Below are 22,921 nucleotides of genomic sequence, written 5' to 3' on the forward strand. Positions count from 1 at the left end.
CCCTTCAGATCTGAATGAGCGGCCTGCCCACCCAGCCTACCCCAGGCATGTCCTAGGTGTGGGCTGCTCCCTGCTGGTCAGACAGGGAAGGACTCCTGCCTCCTCACAGGCCAGGTTGGTGGGATCCTCCCTAGGCAATTGGATTGGCAGGGTGGAGGGACAAGAGACCCTGGAGGAGAGTGCACAGGCAGGGGGCAGGCTGCCTGGCCTGAAAGAGGAGGCGAGACAGAGCGGACAGCCCATCCAACTGTTTCACCAACATGAACTGTATAAACAACAAAAGTGTGTCACATGGTATACGCATCATAGAGAACAAAAGGCTCTCTTATAAAAACACACCTTCAATTCAGGAGTAACCCACCCAGAGCGACCGCTGTTCACAGAGTCTTTCTTTAAAAACACACAAATGGGAATTACCATACCCAGTGGTCTGACCCTTTTTAAAAAAGCACATAATTGCAGAACTTTCCTATTAAGTACCAACCTATCTCCTTGGCTTTCCTCACACCTGATATTTCAATCTATCGACATACCTTAATTTCTTCAACCAGCTTCCTGCAGGCCACACAGAGTTCCCAGCCCGGTGGGGAAGATGAGAGAAGAGTGGGACCTGCCCAGAGCATCAGGGAGATTCCTACCCCAGTGTCCATGAGTTCAGGACACCCCCTGGATGGGGGCCCCAATCTGCTGCCCCTGCCAACAAGTCTCCACCATTCTGGATGAACCCAGACCTCACAGAGAGGCCCCTGAGCCTGACAGTGGACCTGCAGCCTCATGTTCCCTAGGATTCAGAAATGCTGGGACAAAGGGTCCTGGAAGGAGGAGATTCTGAGATATCTCACCTGGAGTAAAAGGTGTCTGGAGGGGCAGTCGGGGAAGAGGTGCTGGAAGGGAGTGGAGGGGAGCCCAGGAGGTTGGGAGGGGTTACAGGCAAGGGCACCATGAGGGCACAGCTCTCTGGGCCAGTGGTGGAGCCGCGCTCCCTGACAAAGACAGAACCTTCTGCTACATGGAACTGAATGGGAGCAGGGGCTGCCATCTTGCAGGAACCTCTCCCTGAGCTGGGAATTGGCTATTGACTTGTGTCTGTAGTCGGGGGCAGTAGAGGGAGATGAAGACACAGGGCAAGCTCTGTGGACGCCCTTGCTTTTTTTTTTTTTTTTTAAGATTTATTGCCAGTGATCGAATTCATGCCTCAATGGCTGGCAATAGCTTGATAGCGCTGAGATTTTAACCCTTGCGCCACCAGGGAGGCCCTCCCTTGCTCTCTTTCAATTCTAGCTCTGGGTTGTTGGAACTGGCAACCCTTCTCTGACTCATCCGTCTCTGAGCTGCTTCACTCAGGCCTGACAATCTGAAACAATCTACCTCTGCCTCCAAAAGGACTCAGAATCCTTTAAGAAAATGGTCTTTCTGGGTTTCCCTTGTGGCGCAAGGGGTTAAGTCTCAGCTCAATGAAGCTATTGGCAGCCTCTGTAGCACAAGTTCGATTCCCCAGCCAGGGAGCTGACCCACATGGCACAGCAGACCTCTCCTGTCTCACCCACTGCTCCTCTCAGCAGTGTATTTCAGTAGATCCACCTATTCTGTTCCCCACTCTGTCTCTGGTGTATCCTCTCACCGCCCTGCACCTCTGGCCTACACCCCAGTTCTTGGATGCATAAATAAAATAAACCTTTAAAAAAAAGAAAACAGCCTTTCTATAGGGCTTGTCACTCCCTACTACCATATGGCCCCCATCAACCCCTCCCTGCCCAGTGAGGCAGCCTGGAAAGCTACATCACTTGAAGTAGCCAGAGCACTGGCCTGGGAGCTTGGAGGTCCAGACCTGCTCGCCTTTTGGTTATTGATCATTGATCTTGTCCTAGCCACCTCCTTTGAAATGAAGATAACTCCAGTCCTGGCCTCCTGCTGCAGCTGCTGCCCTGACCTGTAACATCAAAGGGAGACCTTAATATGCCCACTAAATCGTGCCCCCTGGCCAGCCCAAGCTCACATCATTCCGCCATCCCCCCAACGTCTCAACTTTTTATGTCCTCAAATCTGGCCAGCTCAATCTCCGCCTTTTGGATCTTCATAGATGTCTTTCCTCTGCTTGTAATATTTCCCCTCTCTTTTTACAGTCCCAACTTAATTCAGACCAAAGGTAAATTCTTTTTGCAAGCCTTAGGCTGGGTACCCTTGTATTTCTTCACAGCACCACAAATATAACATAAATCTTTATTTACATAAGTATTTGTTGTTGTTTTTTAAAGATTTATTTATTTATGCATACAAGAGCTGGGGTACAGGCCAGAGGTGTGGGGGGTGAGAGGATTCACCAGAGACAGAGTGGGGAGCAGAACAGGCAGACTGACTGAAATACACTGCTGAGGGGAGCAGCAGGCGAGACAGGAGAGGTCTGCTGCGCCATGTGGGTTTCTCTCTGGCCGCCCGGGATCGAACTCGTGCTGCAGAGGCTGCGGACTGCTTCATGGTGCGGTGCTAAACCCCTTGCACCACCAGGGACGCCCTACATAAGTATCTGATTCCCAGGTCTTCCCCAGAGAGGAGCAGAAGTGCCTGGTACACTTGGATGGAAGAAACAGTGACTTGCACGTGAAAGCGAATGAAGCTTAAGGAGGAAGCGGGTCAGCTGGCTCTGACCTGCCCAGGCTCCCGGCGCTCCCGCACCACAAGCGCCCGGGCGACGGCTCGGGGCGCAGCCGGGACCCGGAAGCGGGTCTCTCCCCGCGGCGGGCGGGCACCGCCCCATACGGCCACGTGGCCCGAGGCCCGCAGCTGATTGGCCGCGGGCCGCCCCGCCCCCCGGCCGCGTCCCACGTTGGGCTTCCGAGGGGCCGCGGCCGGGCGGAGGCCGCTGGACCATGGGGGCGGCGGCGGTGGCCGCGGCGCTGGGGCTCCTGCTCCTGGCCGGCCCGGGGAAGGCGGCCGCGGACGAGGCCCGGGAGGCGGAGGCCGTGCGGGCGCTGCTGGTCCGGCTGCTGGGCCCCGCGCGGGCGGCCGGCTTCTCCGTGTCGGTGGAGCGCGCCCTGGCGGCCGAGGCCGGCCTGGACACCTACCGCCTGAGCGGCGGCGGCGCGGGGGCGCGGGTGCGCGTGCGGGGCTCCACGGGCGTGGCGGCCGCCGCGGGGCTGCACCGCTACCTGCGCGACTTCTGCGGCTGCCACGTGGCCTGGTCGGGGGCCCAGCTGCGCCTGCCGCGGCCGCTGCCCGCCGTGCCCGGGGAGCTGACCGCGGCCACGCCCAACAGGTACCGGGGCCGGACGCCCGCCCCGGGCCCCGACGCCCTCGCGGGGGCATCCCCGGGCACGGACGCCCCCGCCCACGCTGCCCGGGCTGGCCGCCGCCGAACCTGCCAAACTTAGGAGAACCGGGCGAGGGTAGCAGGGGTCTGGCCCCAAGCCCCAGGCGCCTTTCTAACCGCTGTGCGGCCTGGCGCGAGTCGCTCCACCTCTCAGGGCCTCCGCTGGCTCGTCTGAACAGTGGGCGTCCACCGGGCCTTGTCGGGTGTGAGGATCTGCAGAGTGATGGGTGCAGCTTGGGTGCTTCTTGGGGATCAGTAAACGCGACTCCTTTCCTTTCCCACCGTCTCTTCAGAGATGCTCAAGTTACCTGGCTGCTCGGGAAGTCAGGCCCTGAACCACCAGGTTGTTTCCAGCAATGAAGCTTTCTGTCAGCCAGTGGCTCGATACTTTTTTAAAAAGACCCGCTCCCCAGTAGCAGGTGTAGGAGGATTGTTTAGGAAACAGAGGACACGGGGCTTGGGAAGCGTTTCTTCACTCTCAGGTCAGAGGGCGCCAGGCAGTCTCGGAGCAGTCATCTGTAGTAGGTGTTCTCTTCTGTGTTAGGGATTTAAAATGCCCCGCGGGTGTTCTTCAGGCTCTGGTGTTAGCAGCTTCCTTCAAAGGAACAGAAATATTTTGTTAAGCACTAGCAGCCCACGCCCTGAGGAGTGCGGTGCAGTGGTTACTGGGGTAGGGGTCCCGTCCTTGCTCTTGGCTCAGGCCCAACCACACTTAGGGCGTGTGGTTGGTAATAGGCTTCTGTTCTAGTGCTTGCCCGGCGAGGTGGAGATGTGCCGTGTTCACACACTAGACTGTGGGGAGACGGTCGCTCCCTTCCAGGACAGGAAGCAGCTGTACCACGTAGAGAGCAGGGTCTGTAGAGAGCAGGGTCTCTGGAACAGGAGGATGACCATAGAATATGCTCTTCCAAATGTCTGATGCTACAGGTCCCTTGAGGAGGATTGAGGGCAGATGTGTGGGCACCTCAGAAGCTCAGATAGCTGGGGTGTCTTCGCTCTACCTGGGGTGGATCCTGGAGTGAAGCAGTAGAGGGCTACATTGGAACCCTCTCCTCCGGCCTAGATCTGGGGTAGAGGTGGGGGATTTCTCCAGGGCCAGTCCACTCAGCTCTTCAAAGGTGATCAGCTCTTAGAGGTGGGGGACCTCCTCTTTGTGCCCTGGATGCTCCCAGCATATGCTTCTGTCCACAGGTACCGCTATTACCAGAACGTGTGCACACAGAGCTACTCCTTTGTGTGGTGGGACTGGGCGCGCTGGGAGCAGGAGATCGACTGGATGGCGCTGAATGGCATCAACCTAGCACTGGCCTGGAATGGCCAGGAGGCTATCTGGCGACGGGTACGTACCCTCTCCTTGCCGCCCCCCCAACCCGGCATTGTCAGTGTTCAGGGCACACAGAGAATAAGGGCTCCAGAAGTATCTGTGGTATGCACAATGGCTTCCAGCTTCCAGGGACTGCACCCCAGCATGCCTCTGTGAAGTTTAAAAAGCCTGGACTCCTCTCTTGCACCCCACAGCTCCTGTAAATTCCATCTCAGCAGCTATTGAGCCACCTCACCCCCTCCATCCTTATTCATGACCCCAGGTCAGGCTCATATCCCCTCTCCCCAGACCCCCACAGGAACTTCTGAACAAGATTCCTTGCTTTCTGTGATCCACCAGGGTGTCCTTTCCAACATGCAAATACGGTCATCGCTCAATCCCCCATTCCTTCAGGCTCTGACAGCCCCTGGGACTGCTTAAGCTCATTCAGAGCTGTCCTCACCCACCCTTCTAGCCAGCCTGTTGCGTCGGGCAATGCCACACTGACAAACTGACAAACGGGAGTCGTGGAGCAGGCTGCACAATGCAGGATGCTGCTGAAGAGCAAGATCCTGGCCCTTTTATTGACACACATAATTGGTTAAGGAAAGGGGAAGGGTGTAGAAGATTAGGGATTGTGAGTCTCCCCTCCAGGCACTTCTAATCTACTTGATGCTACACCCTAATCCCCAGCCATGGTTCTAATCTTATGAACAAGGCCCTCCACTGATCAGCTTCTGGGGTCCCTTGTCATACATCGGTCCTCGGCCCCCCCGGGCATTCCCGGTCATACCTTGTGATGTATAAATCGGGAGTATATGTTATGCATCGGTCCTCAGCCCCCTGGGCTTTCTGGACATACCTTGTGATGCACATGTTATGCATCAGTCCTCAGTCTCCGGGCATTCTGGACATACCTTGTGATGCACATGTTATGCATCAGTCCTCAGTCTCCGGGCATTCTGGACATACCTTGTGATGCATAACCTTCCCAGTGTGATCCAGCTTTGTGCTCTTGTTTGATTTGAAGGGCTTAAGGGTTTGGGCTCCTGTTCCTAAATGGCCGGACCACTTTGACCTTGTTTAGGTAACAAAATGGTGGCCGAATAGGCTGCCTAAGAGTAGCAGACCCACACCAGCCTTGCTCCATGAGGCTTTCTACGATCCCCTCCCCATTTTAGAGGTTGCCCTTTGTGTCTCACCTCACCTATGTGACAAAGGTGACCTGGTAAACCCACCTGTTCACGGGTCCATCCTCTGGGGCTGTGGGCTCCCTGCAGGCAAGGTTCCTTTTGTTAATAAGCCATGCACAGAGAGGAGATGCATGGATGTTTGCTGAAGAAATGAATCAATGAAGGAGATGAGTGTGTTTATGTGTGTGAGAACTGCCCTCCTCCTCAGGTGTACCTGGCCTTGGGGCTGAGCCACTCAGAGATCGATGAGTACTTCACTGGTCCTGCCTTCCTAGCTTGGGGGCGCATGGGCAATCTGCACACCTGGGGTGGCCCCCTGCCCAACTCCTGGCACCTCAAGGAGCTTTATCTGCAGGTAAAAGGATGGGGAAGGACAGGGGCAGATTTGGAGGTGGCAATCACAGGTCCAGGGAGGGGTAGGGGTTGGCCCACCTGGGGCTCTCAACTCACTCTGTGCCGTGGGGAGACAGGGGCTCCCGCCGCAGAGGCCATGCTCACCAGCTCCCTGTCCCCGGTCCCTTTCCTCCCAGCACCGGATCCTGGACCGGATGCGCTCCTTCGGCATGATCCCAGTGCTGCCTGCCTTCGCAGGGCATGTCCCCAGGGCGCTCACCAGGTGAGGTCCCACTCCCCCCCCCCCCCAGCTGGACAGGATTTAAAGGAAAACTGCAGCTCTCGATGCAGGCCTAGGCTTGATTCCTGGTTCTACCTAATAGCCATGTGACCTTGGGGAGATTATGTGACTGCTCTGTGCCTCAGTTTCCTCCCTTGTAAAATATATATGGCTTGGTTAGCACAGAGTCTTAGCAAGTGGTAGTTTTATGAGTTCACTATTGTTCCTGATCCTCTGTGCTAAGACCTCCCCTCCTTCAAGAAGCCTTTCAGGGGTAGGGATGCAGTGTTGGTCACCACCCATCTCATACACCTGAGAGCACCTTCTTCCCACCACTCTCTCGCTGCTGGCCTCACTAGCCATCCCTTCCCTCCCCAATGGATGGCAGGAGCCTCATTCATTCAGTCAGTGAACGTTTGTATGGCTCTGTGCTAGGCCCCGGGGAGGCAGGGGCAAGGGCCTGGGAGATGGTGGGAATATTTGTGGGCCCACTTCTCAGGCAGGGTGACTTCTGCCTGGGGAAGAGAGGCAGCAAGGGCTCAGGGCAGAGGCAGTGCTGAGCCAGGTCTTGAAAAATAAGCATCGTTCATATCAGCCAGTGAGGGGGTAGGAGGGAACTAGCAAAAGCTTCTGGAGGTGAAACTTCAAGGGTATGGGGGGTAACCAGGGGCATAAGCAGGGAGTGGGAGGAAAGGCCACCAGGTGCGGGGACATGGCATATGCAAAGGTGCGGTGGCATGAGAGACCAGGTGGCTTCCAAGGACCGCAGATTAGTCAGGAGGCTGGCAGTGTACACGTGTCAGCCTCCGGAATATGTGCGCACCGTCTCCCCTCCCTACTAGGGTGTTCCCTCGGATCAATGTCACCCAGATGGGCAGTTGGGGACACTTCAACTGCTCCTACTCCTGCTCCTTTCTCCTGGCTCCGCAAGACCCCCTATTCCCCATCATCGGGAGCCTCTTCCTGAGGGAGCTGACCAAAGAATTTGGCACAGATCACATCTACGGGGCTGACACTTTCAACGAGATGCAGCCCCCCTCCTCGGAGCCTTCCTACCTGGCTGCAGCCACTGCTGCTGTCTACCAGGCCATGACTGCAGGTTTGGTGCCGTGGGGAAGTGGGGAAAGGGTCTCCCCTCAGTAGATGGGGGTGGTAAAGGTCAGGAGGGGTGGGAAGAGGTGCTGGAGTCATAACAACTCACTGTGATCCACAGCACTTCTGGCTTACCAAGCAGGCGTCCACACAAGCCACTCATTTAATCCCTGTGGTTGGGTGGTGAGCTCTGGACCTAGACAACCTGCTTGGTCCCCGGCATTGCTCCTTCTGCCTGTGCAACCTTCAGGAGTTCCCTCCCTCCCGGTGTCTCAGTTGCTTCACCTGTAAAATGGGGCTGCCTTCTAGGGAGGAAGATGCCTAGCCCAAGGTACAGTGTCACTAAGTGCTGGCTCTTGAAAATGTCTTCTTCCGCCTCTTGCTACCTCCATGCTGTGGTAGGTGGTACAGGCCAGAGGTTACGGGATGTGCCCAACGCCATGGTACCCTTGCTGGCACATAATTGTGACCACAGGGTTCTTTCCTGCCACTCACTCGCAGGGGAGGGGTGGCAAGGGGCCAGTCAGGGACAGCTTGGCAGGGAGGCCTCTGTGTCAGTAGGAAAGGAACAGATTGGCTCAGGCTTCCTTGAGCAGTATTGCTCCAGGTGTGACTAACAGCAGCCCCTCTGCCTGTCCCTGCCCCCCAAGGCTATCAGCCCTGCAAATTCTCAGTCCCCACCTAGATCTCCTGAATCAGAATGACCGGAATGACTAGGTCCCAGGAATCCACAGAATTCCTGGAATCCATGTTTCAGCTTGCCCTCTGGATCATTTCTGATGTTCCCAAAAGTTTGACAGCACCCTCCTGGGACTCCCCGTGTGACAATAGGCAGGGTGTGTGCCCTGGAATGTCCTGCTGGCTGGGGGTTGCGAGGGAAGCAGCGTCATGTGGTAGTCTCTGAAACTGCCTGGACCTCTGTTTCTTCATCTGTAGAAGGGGGTGAACGTTCCCCGGGCTCACCTCTCACCTCCCCACTTCTGTTTCTCCTGCCCCTGCCTCAACCACAGTGGATCCTGACGCTGTGTGGCTGCTCCAAGGCTGGCTTTTCCAGAATCAGCCCCAGTTCTGGGGGCCTGCCCAGGTGGGAGCTGTGCTGGGGGCTGTACCCCGTGGCCGCCTCCTGGTCCTGGACCTCTTTGCTGAGAGCCAGCCTGTGTACATCCACACAGCCTCCTTCCAGGGCCAGCCCTTCATCTGGTGCATGCTGCATAATTTTGGAGGCAACCACGGCCTGTTTGGGACCCTGGAGACCGTGAACCAAGGTCCTGCAGCTGCCCGCCTCTTTCCCAATTCCACCATAGTAGGCACCGGCATTGCCCCTGAAGGCATTGAGCAGAACGAAGTGGTCTATGCCCTCATGGCTGAGCTGGGCTGGCGGAAGGACCCTGTGAAAGATTTGGAGGCCTGGGTAACCAGCTTTGCCACCCGGAGGTATGGGGTCTCCCACGGGGACGCAGAAGCAGCGTGGAGACTACTTCTCAGGAGTGTCTACAACTGTTCAGGTGAGGCCTGCAGGGGGCACAATCGCAGCCCGCTGGTCAGGCGGCCCTCCCTACAGATGGTTACCACCGTCTGGTACAACCGATCGGATGTGTTTGAGGCCTGGCGGCTGCTGCTAAAAGCCACTCCCACCCTCGCCACCAGTCCGACCTTCCGCTATGATCTGCTGGACGTGACCCGCCAGGCGGTCCAGGACCTGGTCAGCATGTACTATGAGGCAGTGAGGACTGCCTACCTGCAAAAGGATCTGGTTTCCCTCTTGAGGGTGGGAGGCATCTTGGTCTACGAGCTTCTGCCTTCACTGGACAAGGTTCTGGCTAGCGACAACCGCTTCCTGCTGGGCAGCTGGTTGGAGAAGGCCCGGATGGTAGCGGTCAGTGAGACTGAGGCCCGTATCTATGAGCAGAATAGCCGCTACCAGATCACCCTGTGGGGGCCAGTGGGCAACATCCTAGACTATGCCAACAAACAGCTGGCGGGACTGGTGGCCGATTACTACACCCCCCGCTGGCGGCTCTTCATGGATACCTTGGTGGAGAGCCTGGACCAAGGTATCCCCTTCCGACAGCACCAATTTGACCAAAAAGCCTTGGAGCTGGAGCAGGCCTTTGTCCTTGGCACACAGAGGTATCCCAGCCAGCCCCAAGGTGACACCGTGGAACTGGTGAAAGAGCTCTTCCTCAAATATTACCCCCAGTGGGCGGTTGGTTCCTATGACAGAGTAATGAATCCTCGGCCAAACTCCAGACCCAGGCAGGTTCCTGGGCAAATGTCACAAGAGGTTGCTAGGCCTGGGTGAAGGAACTAAGACCTGCTGGTGGGATTAAGCACGGGCAGCAGCCCTCCACACCCTGAATGTGAGATCACAGTAGTGCTTTAATTCAACTTAATAAACTGATCAATCATTGGGCCTGTCTGTGAGAATGTCACTACCACGAAAACTGGGAGGACTCTGGGCTTAACATGGACACTGCTGTTGACTGCCTCTCCCTGCCTCCTTGCTCCATTCTCCACATTTTTCAATCCTAACTTCTGGACTTTAAACTGATAATCCCCTCCCAAAACTGCCACCCTCAGTGGCAGTTGAGGGCTATATCCCCATGAAACAAACATGTCCCCGGGGGGATGTGCCAGGGGCCCTCAGTGCCCACATGGGAGCTTACCCTCCTGCTTGCAAAACTTTGCCCTCTAATGCAGAAAGAAAGGGGTTCCATGAAGTGACTTCATCTCTGAATAGATCAGGGACAAAGTGTGCTCAACCTTTTTTTTTTTTTTAAGATTTTTTTAATTTATGCATCCAAGAACTGGGGTGTAAGCCAGAGGTGTGGGTGGTGCGAGGATTCACCAGAGACAGTGGGGAGCAGAACAGGCAGATCTACTGAAATACACTGCTGAGGGGAGCAGCGGGCGAAACAGGAGAGGTCTGCTGCACCATGTGGGTCTGCTCCCTGGCAGGTGGGGGATGGAACTCAGGCTGTGGTGGCTGGCAACAACTTGATGGTGCTGTCTTTAACCCTTGGGCCACCAGGGTGGCTCAAAGAGTGCCTCGAAGTATAACCTTGAGGTTATACTGAAGACACAACAAGGGGTGGGGACCCCAAAGGCAGGGGCGGGGCAGAGGAGGTGATATCTAGTCTGGACAACACAGCCTAGCACTACAGGGTGCAGCCTAGGATTGCACACAGGCTCCAATGGACCGCACAGTGGTACTCATCACCGGCTGTTCCTCTGGCATCGGCCTGCACCTCGCCCTGCGCCTGGCGTCAGACCCATCCCGGGGTTTCAAAGGTATGTGAGTGGACCTGGTGGAGAAAAGGCATTAGCCCCTGGGCCAACAGGGGCCCTAGGTAGGGACGAGCAGAGAATTGAGGTCCTTTTCCACTGCAAACCTCCAGTATATGCCACGCTAAGGGACCTGAGCACGCAGGGGCCTCTGCGGGAGGCAGCCCAGTCCCTAGGATGCCCTCCTGATACCCTGGAGACGCTGCAGCTGGACGTGAGGGACACAGATTCCATAGCCGCTGCCCAGGCACGTGTGACTGAGGGCCGTGTGGACGTGCTGGGTGAGCCTCCTGGCGACACACACCTGCCCGGGATCCTTCCCTGTCCCAGGCCCAGGGAACTCCAGGGGACCCAAGCCGGGTGGGGGGTGTGTGAGGCTGGTTGGGTTGGCCTCTCTCCCCGCAGTGTGTAACGCCGGCCGGGGCTTGATGGGGCCGCTGGAGATGCACCCGGCCAGCGCTGTGGCCTCCGTGCTGGACGTGAACTTGATGGGGACCGTGCAGATGCTACAGGCTTTCCTCCCGGACATGAAGCGTCGCCGCTCGGGCCGCATTTTGGTGACCGGGAGCTCAGGCGGCTTGATGGGTGAGAGGCCAGTGGTGCGTGGGAGACAGGGCCAGTCCAAGGGACGAGGTGTAATCAGAAGGGACCAGGCCTGGGGAAAACGGCCCCAGACGACTGCGGGCACCCGGGGCTGTCTGGGAGGAACTCAGTCCCAGGTGTTCCTCAGCAATTTCATATCCCCTCAAAGGGCTGCCGTTCGGCCCGGTTTACTGCGCCAGCAAGTTCGCCATTGAAGGTCTGTGTGAGAGTCTGGCAATTCAGCTGCTGCCCTTCGGGGTCCAGTGAGTCATCGCCCCGCCCCAGAGCCCTCAGAACCGACTTCGAGGGCCTCAGCTCCCTAATTAGTTGGAGCTATTCTCAGGTGTCCTCCCCGGGCCCTCCCTACTGCCGCTGGCATTTGCCAGGTGCACACACGGTCTTCAGGGGCCCTGGGCACCTGTTATCCCCCTTCACCTGCCGACCGAGCTGGTGCGCAGTTAAGGCCCAGAGAGGTTAGAGGATGGCCCAAGGTCACGCAGTGGCAAGAGACCCAGCCAGGTTCGAACTCCGGCGCTGGAGGGGCCTCAGGAGGACGCGGGTTTTCAGAGGGGTTGAGCGGCCGCGCGCGCAGGCAGATCCCTCCTAGGCGCCCCTGGGGGCGGGCGCGGGCGGCGCGTTTGGGGCTGGGCTGCGGCCTCCGCCCGCGCCCCGGGGCACTCGCCGCTCTCCCGCCCGCAGCGTGAGCCTCATCGAGTGCGGCCCGGTGCGCACCCCCTTCCTGGAGAAGCAGGAGGGCGGCCCCGGCGGGACGCTGGACGGCGCGGACCCCGAGACCCGCGAGCTCTTCTCCCACTACCGGCGCAAGTGCGAGCAGGTCATGCGCGAGGAGGCGCAGGACCCCGCGGAGGTGGCAGAGGTGGGCCCGGGCGGCGGGGCGGCCGGAGCGGGGCGGGCGGCGAGTCCCCGCGCGCAGCCCCCGCCAGCGCCGCCTCCCGCCGCCGCAGGTCTTCGTCGCAGCGCTGCGCGCCCCGCGGCCGGCCCTGCGCTACTTCACCTCCGAGGGCTTCCTGCCTCTGGTGCGGCTGCGCCTCTCCGACCCCAGCGGCCTCAGCTACATCGACGCCATGGACCAAGCTCTGTCCGCCGGCCCTGTGGCCGAGGACCCCAAGGGCGCCCCGGCTGAGACCGGGGCCGGGGCCGGAGAACCGGGGAACCCTGAGCTTGGCTCTCCTCCTGCTGCCCTGCGATAAAGTGTTGGCCCACTGCCGTCTCTTCAAGCTCTCCCTTGCGCCGCCCCCCACGCGCGTTTCTGGGGGGGCGGGGTGGCCTCCTGGTTGCATAACCTTGCGCAACTGCTGGTACGCCCAGTGAGGGGTGATGGGAAAAGATCACACTAGCCAGGAATATTTCAACCTGCGTGGAAACAGACTCAGAAAGAGGAAGGAGACAAGTCCACCCTATCTCAGCCTGCACAATGGCCGTCCCCGGACACGTGGGTCCTCCTACCCCAGGGCCTTTGAACTGGCTGTCCCCTCTGTCTGCCTTACCTTCCCTGATTGCATCTCCTCCTTTAGGGCTTTGCTGTTTTCCTGCAACCCTACTTAAGATAGCACTCTCTCCCCTCCACTGTAGCCCCCTGACCTGGTTTTATTTTTGCATTATAGCACTTATTACCAGACGTGCTATATTTACTGGCTTATCGACTATTGTTATAGATTTATTTATAGCTTTCATTCTCCATTTCTAGGCACACAGCAATCTAAGCGTCAGGAAGACAGAGACTTTATTTTGTTCAAGTACCCCTTGAGCCTAAAACTGAAGATAGGAGGAACTAAATACACACTAATAAAAGCGACATGGGAGACCGTGTGACCAGGTGTTCAGGGCATTTTTGCAGTCTGCATTTTGTTTCTTCAAATCAGGTCTTCACTTTAAAATCTAAGATGCCTCCTGAAAGAAGCCAGATTCCATTCTTTGTGGCTCTATAACTCTTCCACCTTTGACTACAGGTGCAGATCCAGGTTCTGTGGGCCAGAAGCTTATACACTTTGGGGGGGGGGCTGCTTTAAAATACAAAACAATAAATTGAAAATTAGGTATGAAAGTGAACATTTATGGGGGGCGGGGAACTAAGCACATTACTGGAATCTTGGAGACTTGTTTCTCTCCCTTTTGAGATCTCCGGGGAAAATTGACCTGAAATGTTTCCTGGCTTCCTCTCCCCTCGGAGACTCGTTCCAAATCCATCCAGAACAATGAGCTGCGTGGAGCACCCCTCGCCCCCACCCCCGCGCGCTGGGTCCCCCGCGCTAGCTCCCTGTGCTCCTCGCCATCCCCCGACAGCTCTCCTGGGCTCCCTTCCTCTCTCCCCGAAAATGGCGCGTCGCTGGTTCTGAGTGGTGTGATCCTCGGACCAGGAGCCCCAATTTAAGCGCTACCCTCTGACCGCTACTTGGGTCCCCGCAATGCATTCAGCAGGGGAGCCCGGCGTTGGTCCCGCCTCTGCCGCTGTCCCCCGGTGCACCAAGAACGGCCCCCCCAGATTCTGGTTCTGAGGAGCACCCGTGGCGCGGGCTTTCCAACCCTCCTTGCCACCCCGCAAGCCCCAACCGCGCAGCCCGGGTCCGAGACCGAAGATTCCGCCGCAAACGCAAGGGTCGGGGCTCAGCCCCACCCAGGGGGAGGACGCGCCCCGCCCGCCCCGCCCCGCCCCGCCCCCCCGAGGTCTCGCGAGAAGCCTGCCGCGAACGCTCGCGAGGTTTGGCGCTCGCCGTGCTCGGAGCTGCAGTTTTCAGGCTACTGGTTCCGGGTCGCAGCCGGGGGAGCCTCGGCGGAGTTGCCCGCGGAGCCAAAGGCCGGAGGTCTCCGTAGGTAAGGGGCCGACCCGGGCCTGAGCGCGCCCCGCTCGTCACCTCCTTTGGCTCCTTGAAAGTCCCGGTGCAGCTTAGCAAGAGGGCCCAGGGTTTCTGGACCCCTGGCCCTAGGACTCTGGGGCTCCTGCTCAGTTTCCCCCCCCAGGATTTCGATTCAGTTCGGCTATTTTGCTGCTCCGTTTGCGAGATGAGGAAACCCCGGCTTAGAGCTCAGCCCCAAGGCGCCATTGGCCAGGCCCCGTCCCCTCTCCCGGGTTCCTCTCCGTCAGCTCCGAGACATTCCGAGACCTATTCGATCAGGACCTGCTCCAGGCCCCGTCTCTTGGGTCCAACGCCCCGTACAGACCTCGGCCTCAGCCACATTCCCCACCAGCACCAATCACCCTCAAACCCCCCTCCCCTGTCTGCAGGGCTGGGCAGCATGGCACTGTTCCGGTCGGGCCTCCTGGTGCTGACGACTCCGCTGGCCTCCTTGGCTCCTCGCCTGGCTCCTATCCTGACCTCGGCGGCTAGGCTGGTGAATCACACGCTCTATGTACACCTGCAGCCTGGCATGAGCCTGGAGGGCCCGGCCCAGCCTCAGTCAAGCCCAGTGCAGGCCACCTTTGAGGTTCTCGATTTCATCACACACTTCTATGCTGGAGCCGATGCCCACAGGCACCTGGACGTCAGAATCCTGCTGAGCAACATCCGAACCAAGAATGCCTTTCTTCCTCCCCTGCCCAATTTAGTACAGAACCTGGCCCACCCGCCGGAAGTGGTGCTCACTGACTTCCAGACCCTGGATGGAAGTCAATACAACCCTGTCAAGCAGCAGCTAGAACGTTATGCAACCAGTTGTTATAGTTGTTGTCCACAGTTGGCTTCAGTGCTGCTATATCCCGATTATGGGTCTGGAGAGCTGTCCGTGGAGCCGCTGGATGTCCCCTTACCCTCCACCATCAGACCAGACTCCCCCATAGCCAGGTCTCCAAAGCAGCCTGTGCGGGGCTATCAGCGTGGCGCTGTGGGTGGAACGTTTGACCGCCTCCACAATGCCCACAAGATCTTGCTCAGTGTGGCATGTATCCTGGCCCAGGAGCAGCTTGTGGTGGGAGTGGCAGATAAAGACTTGTTAAAGAGTAAGTGGGACAGACCCCAGATTAGGGTGGTGGGGGCCCCCCCAAAACTCCTTGCCCCAACCCATCTCCCAATGCCAAGATTAACAAAGGGCCACCCTTTACTTCTCACCCCTCCCAATGCCACAGTGCCTGGTACTTGGTGCTAAGGGACTCTTGTTACATGAATGAATGTAGCATTCTTGGTGAGTGGCCTAGTCACCACTCAATCAGAGTCACCTGATTGTGAAGTCAAGAAATCTGCACTTTTAATAAGTTCACCAGCTATCTGATAAGCCCTAAAGTTTAAGAACCTAGGATAAATGGCTGTGTGAGGTGTAGAAGTTGGGATGCTGGATGTGACTCCCGTACCCACCAGCACCGCTAGTTCTCTGGACAGGTGTCATTCCTTGCAGCCCAGCTCCCCCTTCACACACCACTTCCCAACTTAGCCCTTCCTTTCTGCTACTCCTCTCTGTAGAGAGGCTTAGGGACACTCTTCTCCACACTAAACCACGTTCTTCCTTCCCAATAAAAAGATCTCACAGTTCTGCACTCCTTCCCCAGGCAAATTGCTCCCTGAGCTGCTCCAACCCTATGCAGAACGTGTGGAACATCTGAGTGAGTTCCTGGTGGACATCAAGCCCTCCTTGACTTTTGATATCATCCCCCTGCTGGACCCCTATGGGCCCGCTGGCTCTGACCCCTCCCTGGAGTTCCTGGTGGTCAGCGAGGAGACCTATCGTGGGGGGATGGCCGTCAACCGCTTCCGCCTTGAGAATGTAACCCCTGAGGGAGACTGGTAGAGGGAGTGGATGGGGATGGAGAGGCCATTGTGGGGGGATCTTGGAAGTACCATGTCCCCAGAGGAGGGAAGAGAGGATCAGGGTGGTGGGAAGAGGCAAGGAGGAACTGGTTCCCAGCTTGCCCTCTGAGACAAGCGCTATTTCCAGGGTAGGTAGGAATGGATAAGGGGGCAAGTTGGGTTTCAGGTATTTGCCTTTATTCATCTCCTTCTCTCTCCTCACTCCTCCTCCTTTCCCCCAGGACCTGGAGGAGCTTGCTTTGTTCCAGATCCAGCTTCTGAAGGATCCAAACCACAAGGAAAACGAAGAGGACAAAGTCAGCTCCTCCAGCTTCCGCCAGCGAATGCTAGGAAGCTTGCTTCAGCCTCCAGAGGTAAGCCTGCCCCCCCGCCGCCCCCCCCCTTGGGTGGGCTAAACATGCTGGAGAGTAGAAACTAAAGGGTTCAGAACTGAGCAGGACCCTACTAACTCTGGGATTTCCTCTCACCTACCCTTAGAAAAGGCCAGAGCTTCCCTCGTGTCTCTACGTGATCGGGCTGACAGGCATCAGTGGTTCTGGGAAAAGCTCAGTAGCTCAGCGGCTGAAGGGCCTGGGGGCATTTGTTATAGACAGTGACCGGCTTGGCCATCGGGCCTATGCTCCCGGTGGTCCTGCCTACCAGCCTGTTGTAGAAGCCTTTGGAACAGGTAATAACTGAGGAGGGTTGGTGGTAGCTTTAAGTGAGGAGATGGTCTGGCCTCCTTGCTCAATCCTCTCTGTCCTCCAGATATTCTCCATAAAGATGGCATTATCAACAGGAAGGTCCTAGGCAGCCGGGTATTTGGGAACAAGGTAAACACCCATCTCTCCCAAAGGCTCCTCAGCTGTTACTAGACTCAGAGATTGGAACCTACTGGACCTCTCTGGTCTGGCCCTGATTGCCAATTTCCACTCATCTATTCCCAATTCCCCCCCTTCGGGCTGGCTCGGTCTCTGAGGGAAGGTAACCTCTGCCCGCACCCTTTATTCCCCTCCGCAGAAGCAGATGAAGATACTTACAAACATTATGTGGCCTATTATCGCACAGCTGGCCCGGGTGGAGATGGATCAGGCTGTGGCTGAGGGTGAGTCGGAGGGATGATGGGTACAGTCTAAGGAGGCAGTTAGCAGATTCTCCCCCTGGGAGCGTCCTGCCCCACCCCAGCTCATCCATTTCCCCAGCACTTTTGTTCATTGGCTGTCTGACTTGTAAGTGGCGAGGTTCTGCTCGCGGTAACTGGGGTCTCCCTGCAGGAAAGCAGGTTTGCGTGATTGATGCCGCCGTGCTGCTCGAGGCCGGCTGGCAGAACATGGTGCATGAGGTGTGGACCGTTGTCATTCCTGAGACTGAGGTATCTGGAACCCACCCCCAACCCGTCCCAGCTACACACTGCATCCTGCTCTGAGTCGGTGGGCTGACAAATGCCTCATCTGTGCTCAGGCCATACGACGCATCGTGGAGAGGGATGGCCTGAGTGAGGCCGCAGCCCAGAGCCGGCTGCTGAGCCAGATGAGCGGGCAGCAGCTTGTGAACCAGAGCCATGTGGTACTGAGCACCTTGTGGGAGCCAGAGGTCACCCAGCGCCAGGTGGGTGCTCACAGAAAGGCTGGGTTGTGGGAGGGAGTCTCCAGTGGATGCCTGCCTAACCCTGACCTCTCTTCCTCTCAACATCTGGGCCTACTCAAAGGTGGAGAAAGCCTGGGCCCTCCTGCAGAAGCGCATCCCCAAGATGCTGTCAGGCCCATGAATGACAAGTTCCCTGTGGGGCCAAAGTGGCCCTTGGAGCTGATAAGAGATCCAGCGGTGAGAAGGAATGGGGACCTCGATGTTCACCCAGCTTGGGCCTGGAGGACTCTGAGCTAAGCTGGGCAGGGCAGGGCTGGGCCCAGTGGATACAGGAAGCCTACCTAGCGCGCTGGTGTTTGGCCACCACTGAGGATGTGGCTCATGAGAGCAGGCCTCTTGGAGTTCCATCCCCACTCATGTCAGGGTTCCGTGATACCCATGGCTAGGCGGGGCCAGGACAAACACTGGAACTTGAAACAGAATTAAAGGTGAATGTTTCCAGGTGCTGCCTGTATGGTGTCTGCTTCCTGCTCCAGTGCCTCTCTGGGTATCCTTGGGACCCTTGAGTCAGAAGTGCAGGGCCCAAGGCTGAGCTGGAAGCTGTTAGTGTGGAGGTTGGAGCATGGCCTTCCAAGATTGAGGTCAGCCCTGGCCCCCTCTCTGACTGGCTGTGTGCTTTTGTGTAAACTGGGTACCCTAGTTTTCTTATCTGTAAAGTAGCGAACTTGGCTCACAGGCTCTCCGCAATCATTAACTCCCCGTGTGCCAGCTGCCAGGTTAGGCGCAGGAGGAGCTTCCCTCACCAATCCTGAGGCCTGGCGGAACCCGGAGTGACCCGGACCGCTGGCCTGGTGTGGAATGTGGCCTCTAGCCTGTTGAGCCGGGTAATGCGCGTGCGCACATGTGCAACACTATTCGATGGGCGCCTTTGAGGAGACCCCATTTGCAGAACGTGTTTCGTAGTCACCGCGCTTCGAAGGCCCACCCTGAGGGAGGGCAGGGACAGACGGGAGGACGGCCCCTCCTGCCACCGTTTCGGGGCGGCGCCTGAGCTGCGCACGCGCGCTGCCCCGCCCCGCCCCCCGCCTCGCGTTCGCGGTTGGTGGCTCGCGGTCACGTGGGCGGCCTCGCCTCTTCCTCGCGGCAGGGCCCGGCCTCCGGTGGCTTCCGGTGAGGCGGTCAGCGATGACGGAGCCAGGCGCCTCGCCCGAGGACCCCTGGGTCAAGGCAAGCCCCGTGGGCGCGCACGTTGGCGAAGGGGGGCGGGTCGGGTTCGTGCATGTGGAAGGTCCGGAAGACACGGGGGTTCCCTCAGGTCCCCAAAGTCCCGCGTCCCCTCCCCCTTTGGCCCCCCCCTATAGCCCCGGCGCTGCAGAGAAGAGTTTTCACCCCGCCTGCACCGAGGTGGGGAGGCGCGTGTGAGTGAAGGCATTGGGGGACGGGAGGTGGAGCAAGGGGGTGGACGGGATCACGCAGAGGGGCGTCGGTCGGCCCCCCGGCCTAGCCTGTCTTGGCTCTCTGGGGGAGTGTTCGTTTGACCGTGCACCCCGGGGCGGGGGCGGTGTGCACACGTATGCACGCGCTCGCGTGGAGTGAATGGAAGCGCCTTTCCTCAGGGTCGGAGGTCTGATGGACTTCTCCCTTGCTCGGTGCCGCAGGTGGAGTACGCTTACAGCGACAACAGCCTGGACCCGGGTGAGTGCCTGCCTTCCGCCTTCCGCCCTGGAGGGACAGTCCCACTTGAGCCCCGTAGGTCTAGGTGGCTTTGCCAGCCACACCAGAGCACAGGCCACTGCCCCTGAGCCGAGTTCCTGCCCTGAGACAGCGAGGGAGGAACTGGAGACAGTGGCAGGAAGCGTCCCTCTGCTCTGGAGCACAGCCGCGATGGAGATAGTGCTAGCAGGCCACTCTCCCCCTCCTTAGGCCTGACTGCCACTTTGTGGGCCAGGGGGAATCTCTGCAGACCAGTGAGGCAGTGTAGACACTAAGGACAGGAGCCAGGCAGTGTGGCATGACAGGAAGTGGGTGGCCAGTATGGTTGGCTTTGGGGTTAGAGAGAAGTCAGCATTAAAGGGTCAGGAAGCCATTGTGCCTACAGGTGTCAGGGGGCCTAGCAATGACTCCCCCCTTCCAGCCCCCCACCTATCCCTACCCTTTAGTGATTGGGGCCTTTCTTTTTCAGGGCTTTTTGTAGAAAGCGCCCGCAAGGGGAGTGTAGTGTCCAGAGCTAATAGCATCGGCTCCACCAGTGCCTCTTCCGTCCCCAACACAGGTAGGCAGCAATCTGCCCCACCAGGGGATTCAGATATGCCATCATTGTAGTATCTTTCCTAGACAGGGAGCCCTAGTGCTAGACACGGGGTCTCACCATCTCTCATGTCATTTAGGATAGCAGGTCCATTTGCCATCTCTGAGCACCAGGTTCCTCTTCCCCACTGGGGAACGGTGGGCTAGCTGGGTCTCACCAAGCCCCAGAATGACCTCTCCCTGCCCCGAACTCTGAGTGTAGATGACGAGGACAGTGATTACCACCAGGAGTCCTACAAAGAATCCTATAAGGACCGGCGGCGGCGAGCACACACTCAGGCTGAGCAGAAGAGGAGGGACGCTATCAAGGTGATTGGGGAGGCCAGCGTCTCCAACAGCGCAGGGGAGTGCTCCGTATTTCAGATTTGCTCTCTCCTGACCCCCTCAGACAGTCTTAAGCAGCCTTGGGGGCAGCTAGTGTAGTCCCTGGACTTGAACATTCCCCTTCTTCCAGATCCCTACCACCCTTGTGAGTTTGTGTGCATGGAGCTTTGGTGTTACGGAAGAGAAGTGTTGTGCTAGTTTGCTTTAAACTCTGAGTTAAGGGACTCCAATTCCCCTGCTCTATCCACAGAGAGGCTACGATGACCTTCAGACCATTGTCCCCACCTGCCAGCAGCAGGACTTCTCCATTGGTTCCCAGAAGCTCAGCAAAGCCATTGTTCTACAGAAGAGTATGGCAAGGGAGAGTTTCAGGGGGTAGAGCCAGTGGGGCTGTGGAGAGGGTGGTGATTTTAATGGGAGAACTGGGTATGGGGGAAGAGGAACAAAATCAGTCTTGTCCTTCTGGTTGAGACTTCCTGTGTGTCCACCCAGCCATTGACTACATCCAGTTTTTACACAAGGAGAAGAAAAAGCAGGAGGAGGAGGTGTCCACGCTACGCAAGGACGTCATGGCCCTAAAGATCATGAAAGTGTAAGCAGGGGTGTGTGGGGGGGTGCACAATGAACTGGGGGAACCAGGACTTCTGAGGCCAACTTCAGTTCACACCTTCCCTTTGGTGTCTACTCAGAGGCAGGATTCTGTACCTCAGCTGTCCTTTACACACAGCAGACACTCTGAAATGCCTATTAAAGAGGGTGGGGTCACTGTTTCTGACCTGGAAGCAGTTGCTGGCTGATGTTAAACATGTCCCAGAAGTTCTCTAGGAATCCCCTTCCTGGCATGTACAGAGTAACCATGTTATTTTTCCTTGGCTGGTAGAGTTGCAGCCACTTAGCCTGGGCCTGCTTGCTTTCAGGAACTATGAACAGATTGTGAAGGCACACCAGGACAACCCCCATGAGGGGGAGGATCAGGTCTCTGACCAGGTCAAGTTCAACGTGTTTCAGGGCATCATGGACTCCCTGTTTCAGTCCTTCAATGCATCTATCTCCGTGGCCAGCTTCCAGGAGCTGTCGGCCTGTGTTTTCAGCTGGATCGAGGAGCACTGTAAGCCTCAGGTACGGGCAGCAGAGGCCACGGGAGTCTATGGTCTTCTCCCTCCCCTCAGGCAAAGTGGCCCAAGCCATGATTTGTGCAGAAAAGCTCTCAGGTTTCTTGAGAGTGTTTCTATAACTCTGAGTGCTCGTTTCCCACTCTGCTTTCTTCCCGGTCACACTTCATCTCACGGTGTGGCGTGAGCACTCACTCTTGCCAGCCCAGCTCTGGGTCTGTTTAGCCCATGTTATGGCTGCCTCCGGTACTCATGGGCCACCCAGTATGTAAGTCCCCATCTCTTGCAGCAGAATTACTTTGGGGAAGACTCCTGGCCTTCACCCCCAGGCCTACTGGTTTTCCTCACTGTCTTCTGCTTTTGAGACCTGCTGTGCTTCTTTCTGAGACTTATCTCTGAGATTTGCTTATTTCCCAACCTTTCTATTGTGAAACAAGTTAAATACACTGCAGAAAATTTCACAGTGGACAACCATAAATTCTACCATATTATATATTTGCTCTATCACATAGTTATCCACTCTTTTCTCTCTTTTCTCATCCTGATTTGGAGGAACTTCAAAGTAAACTATAGATAGCCCTGTTCTTGGGCTTTTTCGGCTGTCTTCAAAAGAGCACGAGGCAGGCTTGGCCAAGCGGCTCTGTGCCCTCCCTGAGCTTGGTCTTTCTTCCTCTGCTGCCCCCACCAGACCCTACGGGAGATCGTGATAGGCGTCCTGCACCAACTGAAGAACCAGCTTTACTGACCGGCTCTTGGAACCCGCAGAACAGCCAACAAGAGGCCCCTGAGCCTTGCACTTTGAGTACAGAGCCGCAGGGCTGAGGAGATCGGACTGAGATGCCCACTGCACGCCGTCAGCTGGTTCATCCTGGGTGTTTGCTTCCCCAGCCTCCTATCCTCAGTGGGGCTGGGTGTCTGTTTTGTGAAAACTCCTAATTAATTTATTATATTGACCATAAAACTCAAACCTACCCAGTCACCCCCCCTCCCCATAGAAGTTCTAGGGATAGAGGTCTGCTCTGGGCACCCCAAAGGGCTCCTGGCCTTTCCCCTTTTTCTAAGCCTCAGATTTCTGCTCATGATCAACACGTTTGGGAAATCCTGCCTGCCGTGTTGATCCCTTGGGCAACATGTGACCCAAGTTTGACCGTTTTGGCAGTAGTTGGGAGGGTGGAAAGGGGTAAGAAGAAATATTCCCCCAGAACCAAAGAGCGAAAGGCTGCCTCATGCGTAGGTTAGGGCTGCCTGGTCAGCCCAAGGTGAGGCCACGACTTTCTGGCCAGCTCAGGGCAGGGCTGCCAGGTTCCTGCCCTTACCTCCTACTCTATGGCCCCTTCCTCTGCCATAGGCAGTAGAGGGAAGCAACCTGCCTACCTACTCCGGCCCTTTCCCCACAGGCAGCAGCACTGCACGGCAGTCACGTGTGACACAGCATCACATACTGGTTTTTTATTTTTGTAAACGTCAACAATGCAATTTT

At 57.4% G+C, this 22,921-nt stretch overlaps 4 protein-coding genes across 6 annotated transcripts; all 4 read left to right on the top strand.

Moving 5' to 3' along the window:
* Window positions 1–2,867: 2,867 nt before the first annotated feature.
* On the top strand, window positions 2,868–10,232 carry NAGLU (N-acetyl-alpha-glucosaminidase; the record flags this gene model as incomplete). Its single annotated transcript, XM_084238008.1, has 7 exons — window positions 2,868–3,253; window positions 4,499–4,646; window positions 6,012–6,158; window positions 6,334–6,419; window positions 7,259–7,515; window positions 8,519–9,732; window positions 10,209–10,232. The coding sequence occupies 7 exons, from the start codon at window positions 2,868–2,870 to the stop codon at window positions 10,230–10,232; spliced, it is 2,262 nt and encodes a 753-aa protein (XP_084094134.1).
* A 470-nt stretch (window positions 10,233–10,702) lies between these two features.
* On the top strand, window positions 10,703–12,586 carry HSD17B1 (hydroxysteroid 17-beta dehydrogenase 1; the record flags this gene model as incomplete). Its single annotated transcript, XM_084238009.1, has 6 exons — window positions 10,703–10,799; window positions 10,907–11,074; window positions 11,199–11,378; window positions 11,545–11,638; window positions 12,075–12,252; window positions 12,341–12,586. 6 exons carry the CDS (start codon window positions 10,703–10,705, stop codon window positions 12,584–12,586), a joined length of 963 nt encoding a protein of 320 aa, XP_084094135.1.
* A 2,020-nt stretch (window positions 12,587–14,606) lies between these two features.
* On the top strand, window positions 14,607–17,879 carry COASY (Coenzyme A synthase; the record flags this gene model as incomplete). Its single annotated transcript, XM_084239364.1, has 9 exons — window positions 14,607–15,330; window positions 15,874–16,088; window positions 16,354–16,485; window positions 16,610–16,799; window positions 16,880–16,944; window positions 17,132–17,216; window positions 17,386–17,483; window positions 17,573–17,719; window positions 17,820–17,879. The coding sequence occupies exons 1-9, from the start codon at window positions 14,631–14,633 to the stop codon at window positions 17,877–17,879; spliced, it is 1,692 nt and encodes a 563-aa protein (XP_084095490.1). The 5' UTR covers window positions 14,607–14,630.
* Window positions 17,880–18,883: 1,004 nt separating this feature from the next.
* Window positions 18,884–22,186, top strand: MLX (MAX dimerization protein MLX; the record flags this gene model as incomplete). 3 transcript variants are annotated; one of them, XM_084239366.1, is made up of 8 exons in its annotated part: window positions 18,884–18,925; window positions 19,357–19,393; window positions 19,881–19,970; window positions 20,208–20,314; window positions 20,580–20,679; window positions 20,822–20,921; window positions 21,247–21,448; window positions 22,130–22,186. In XM_084239366.1, 8 exons carry the CDS (start codon window positions 18,884–18,886, stop codon window positions 22,184–22,186), a joined length of 735 nt encoding a protein of 244 aa, XP_084095492.1. The 3 variants fall into 3 exon arrangements, with proteins under 3 accessions (XP_084095492.1, XP_084095493.1, XP_084095494.1); XM_084239367.1 differs by having other exon boundaries at window positions 19,893–19,970; XM_084239368.1 differs by lacking the exon at window positions 19,881–19,970.
* Window positions 22,187–22,921: the final 735 nt, after the last annotated feature.

Source organism: Talpa europaea (genome assembly GCF_964194135.1).
Source record: "Talpa europaea genome assembly, chromosome: 7".
Classification (NCBI taxonomy): Eukaryota; Metazoa; Chordata; class Mammalia; order Eulipotyphla; family Talpidae; genus Talpa; species Talpa europaea.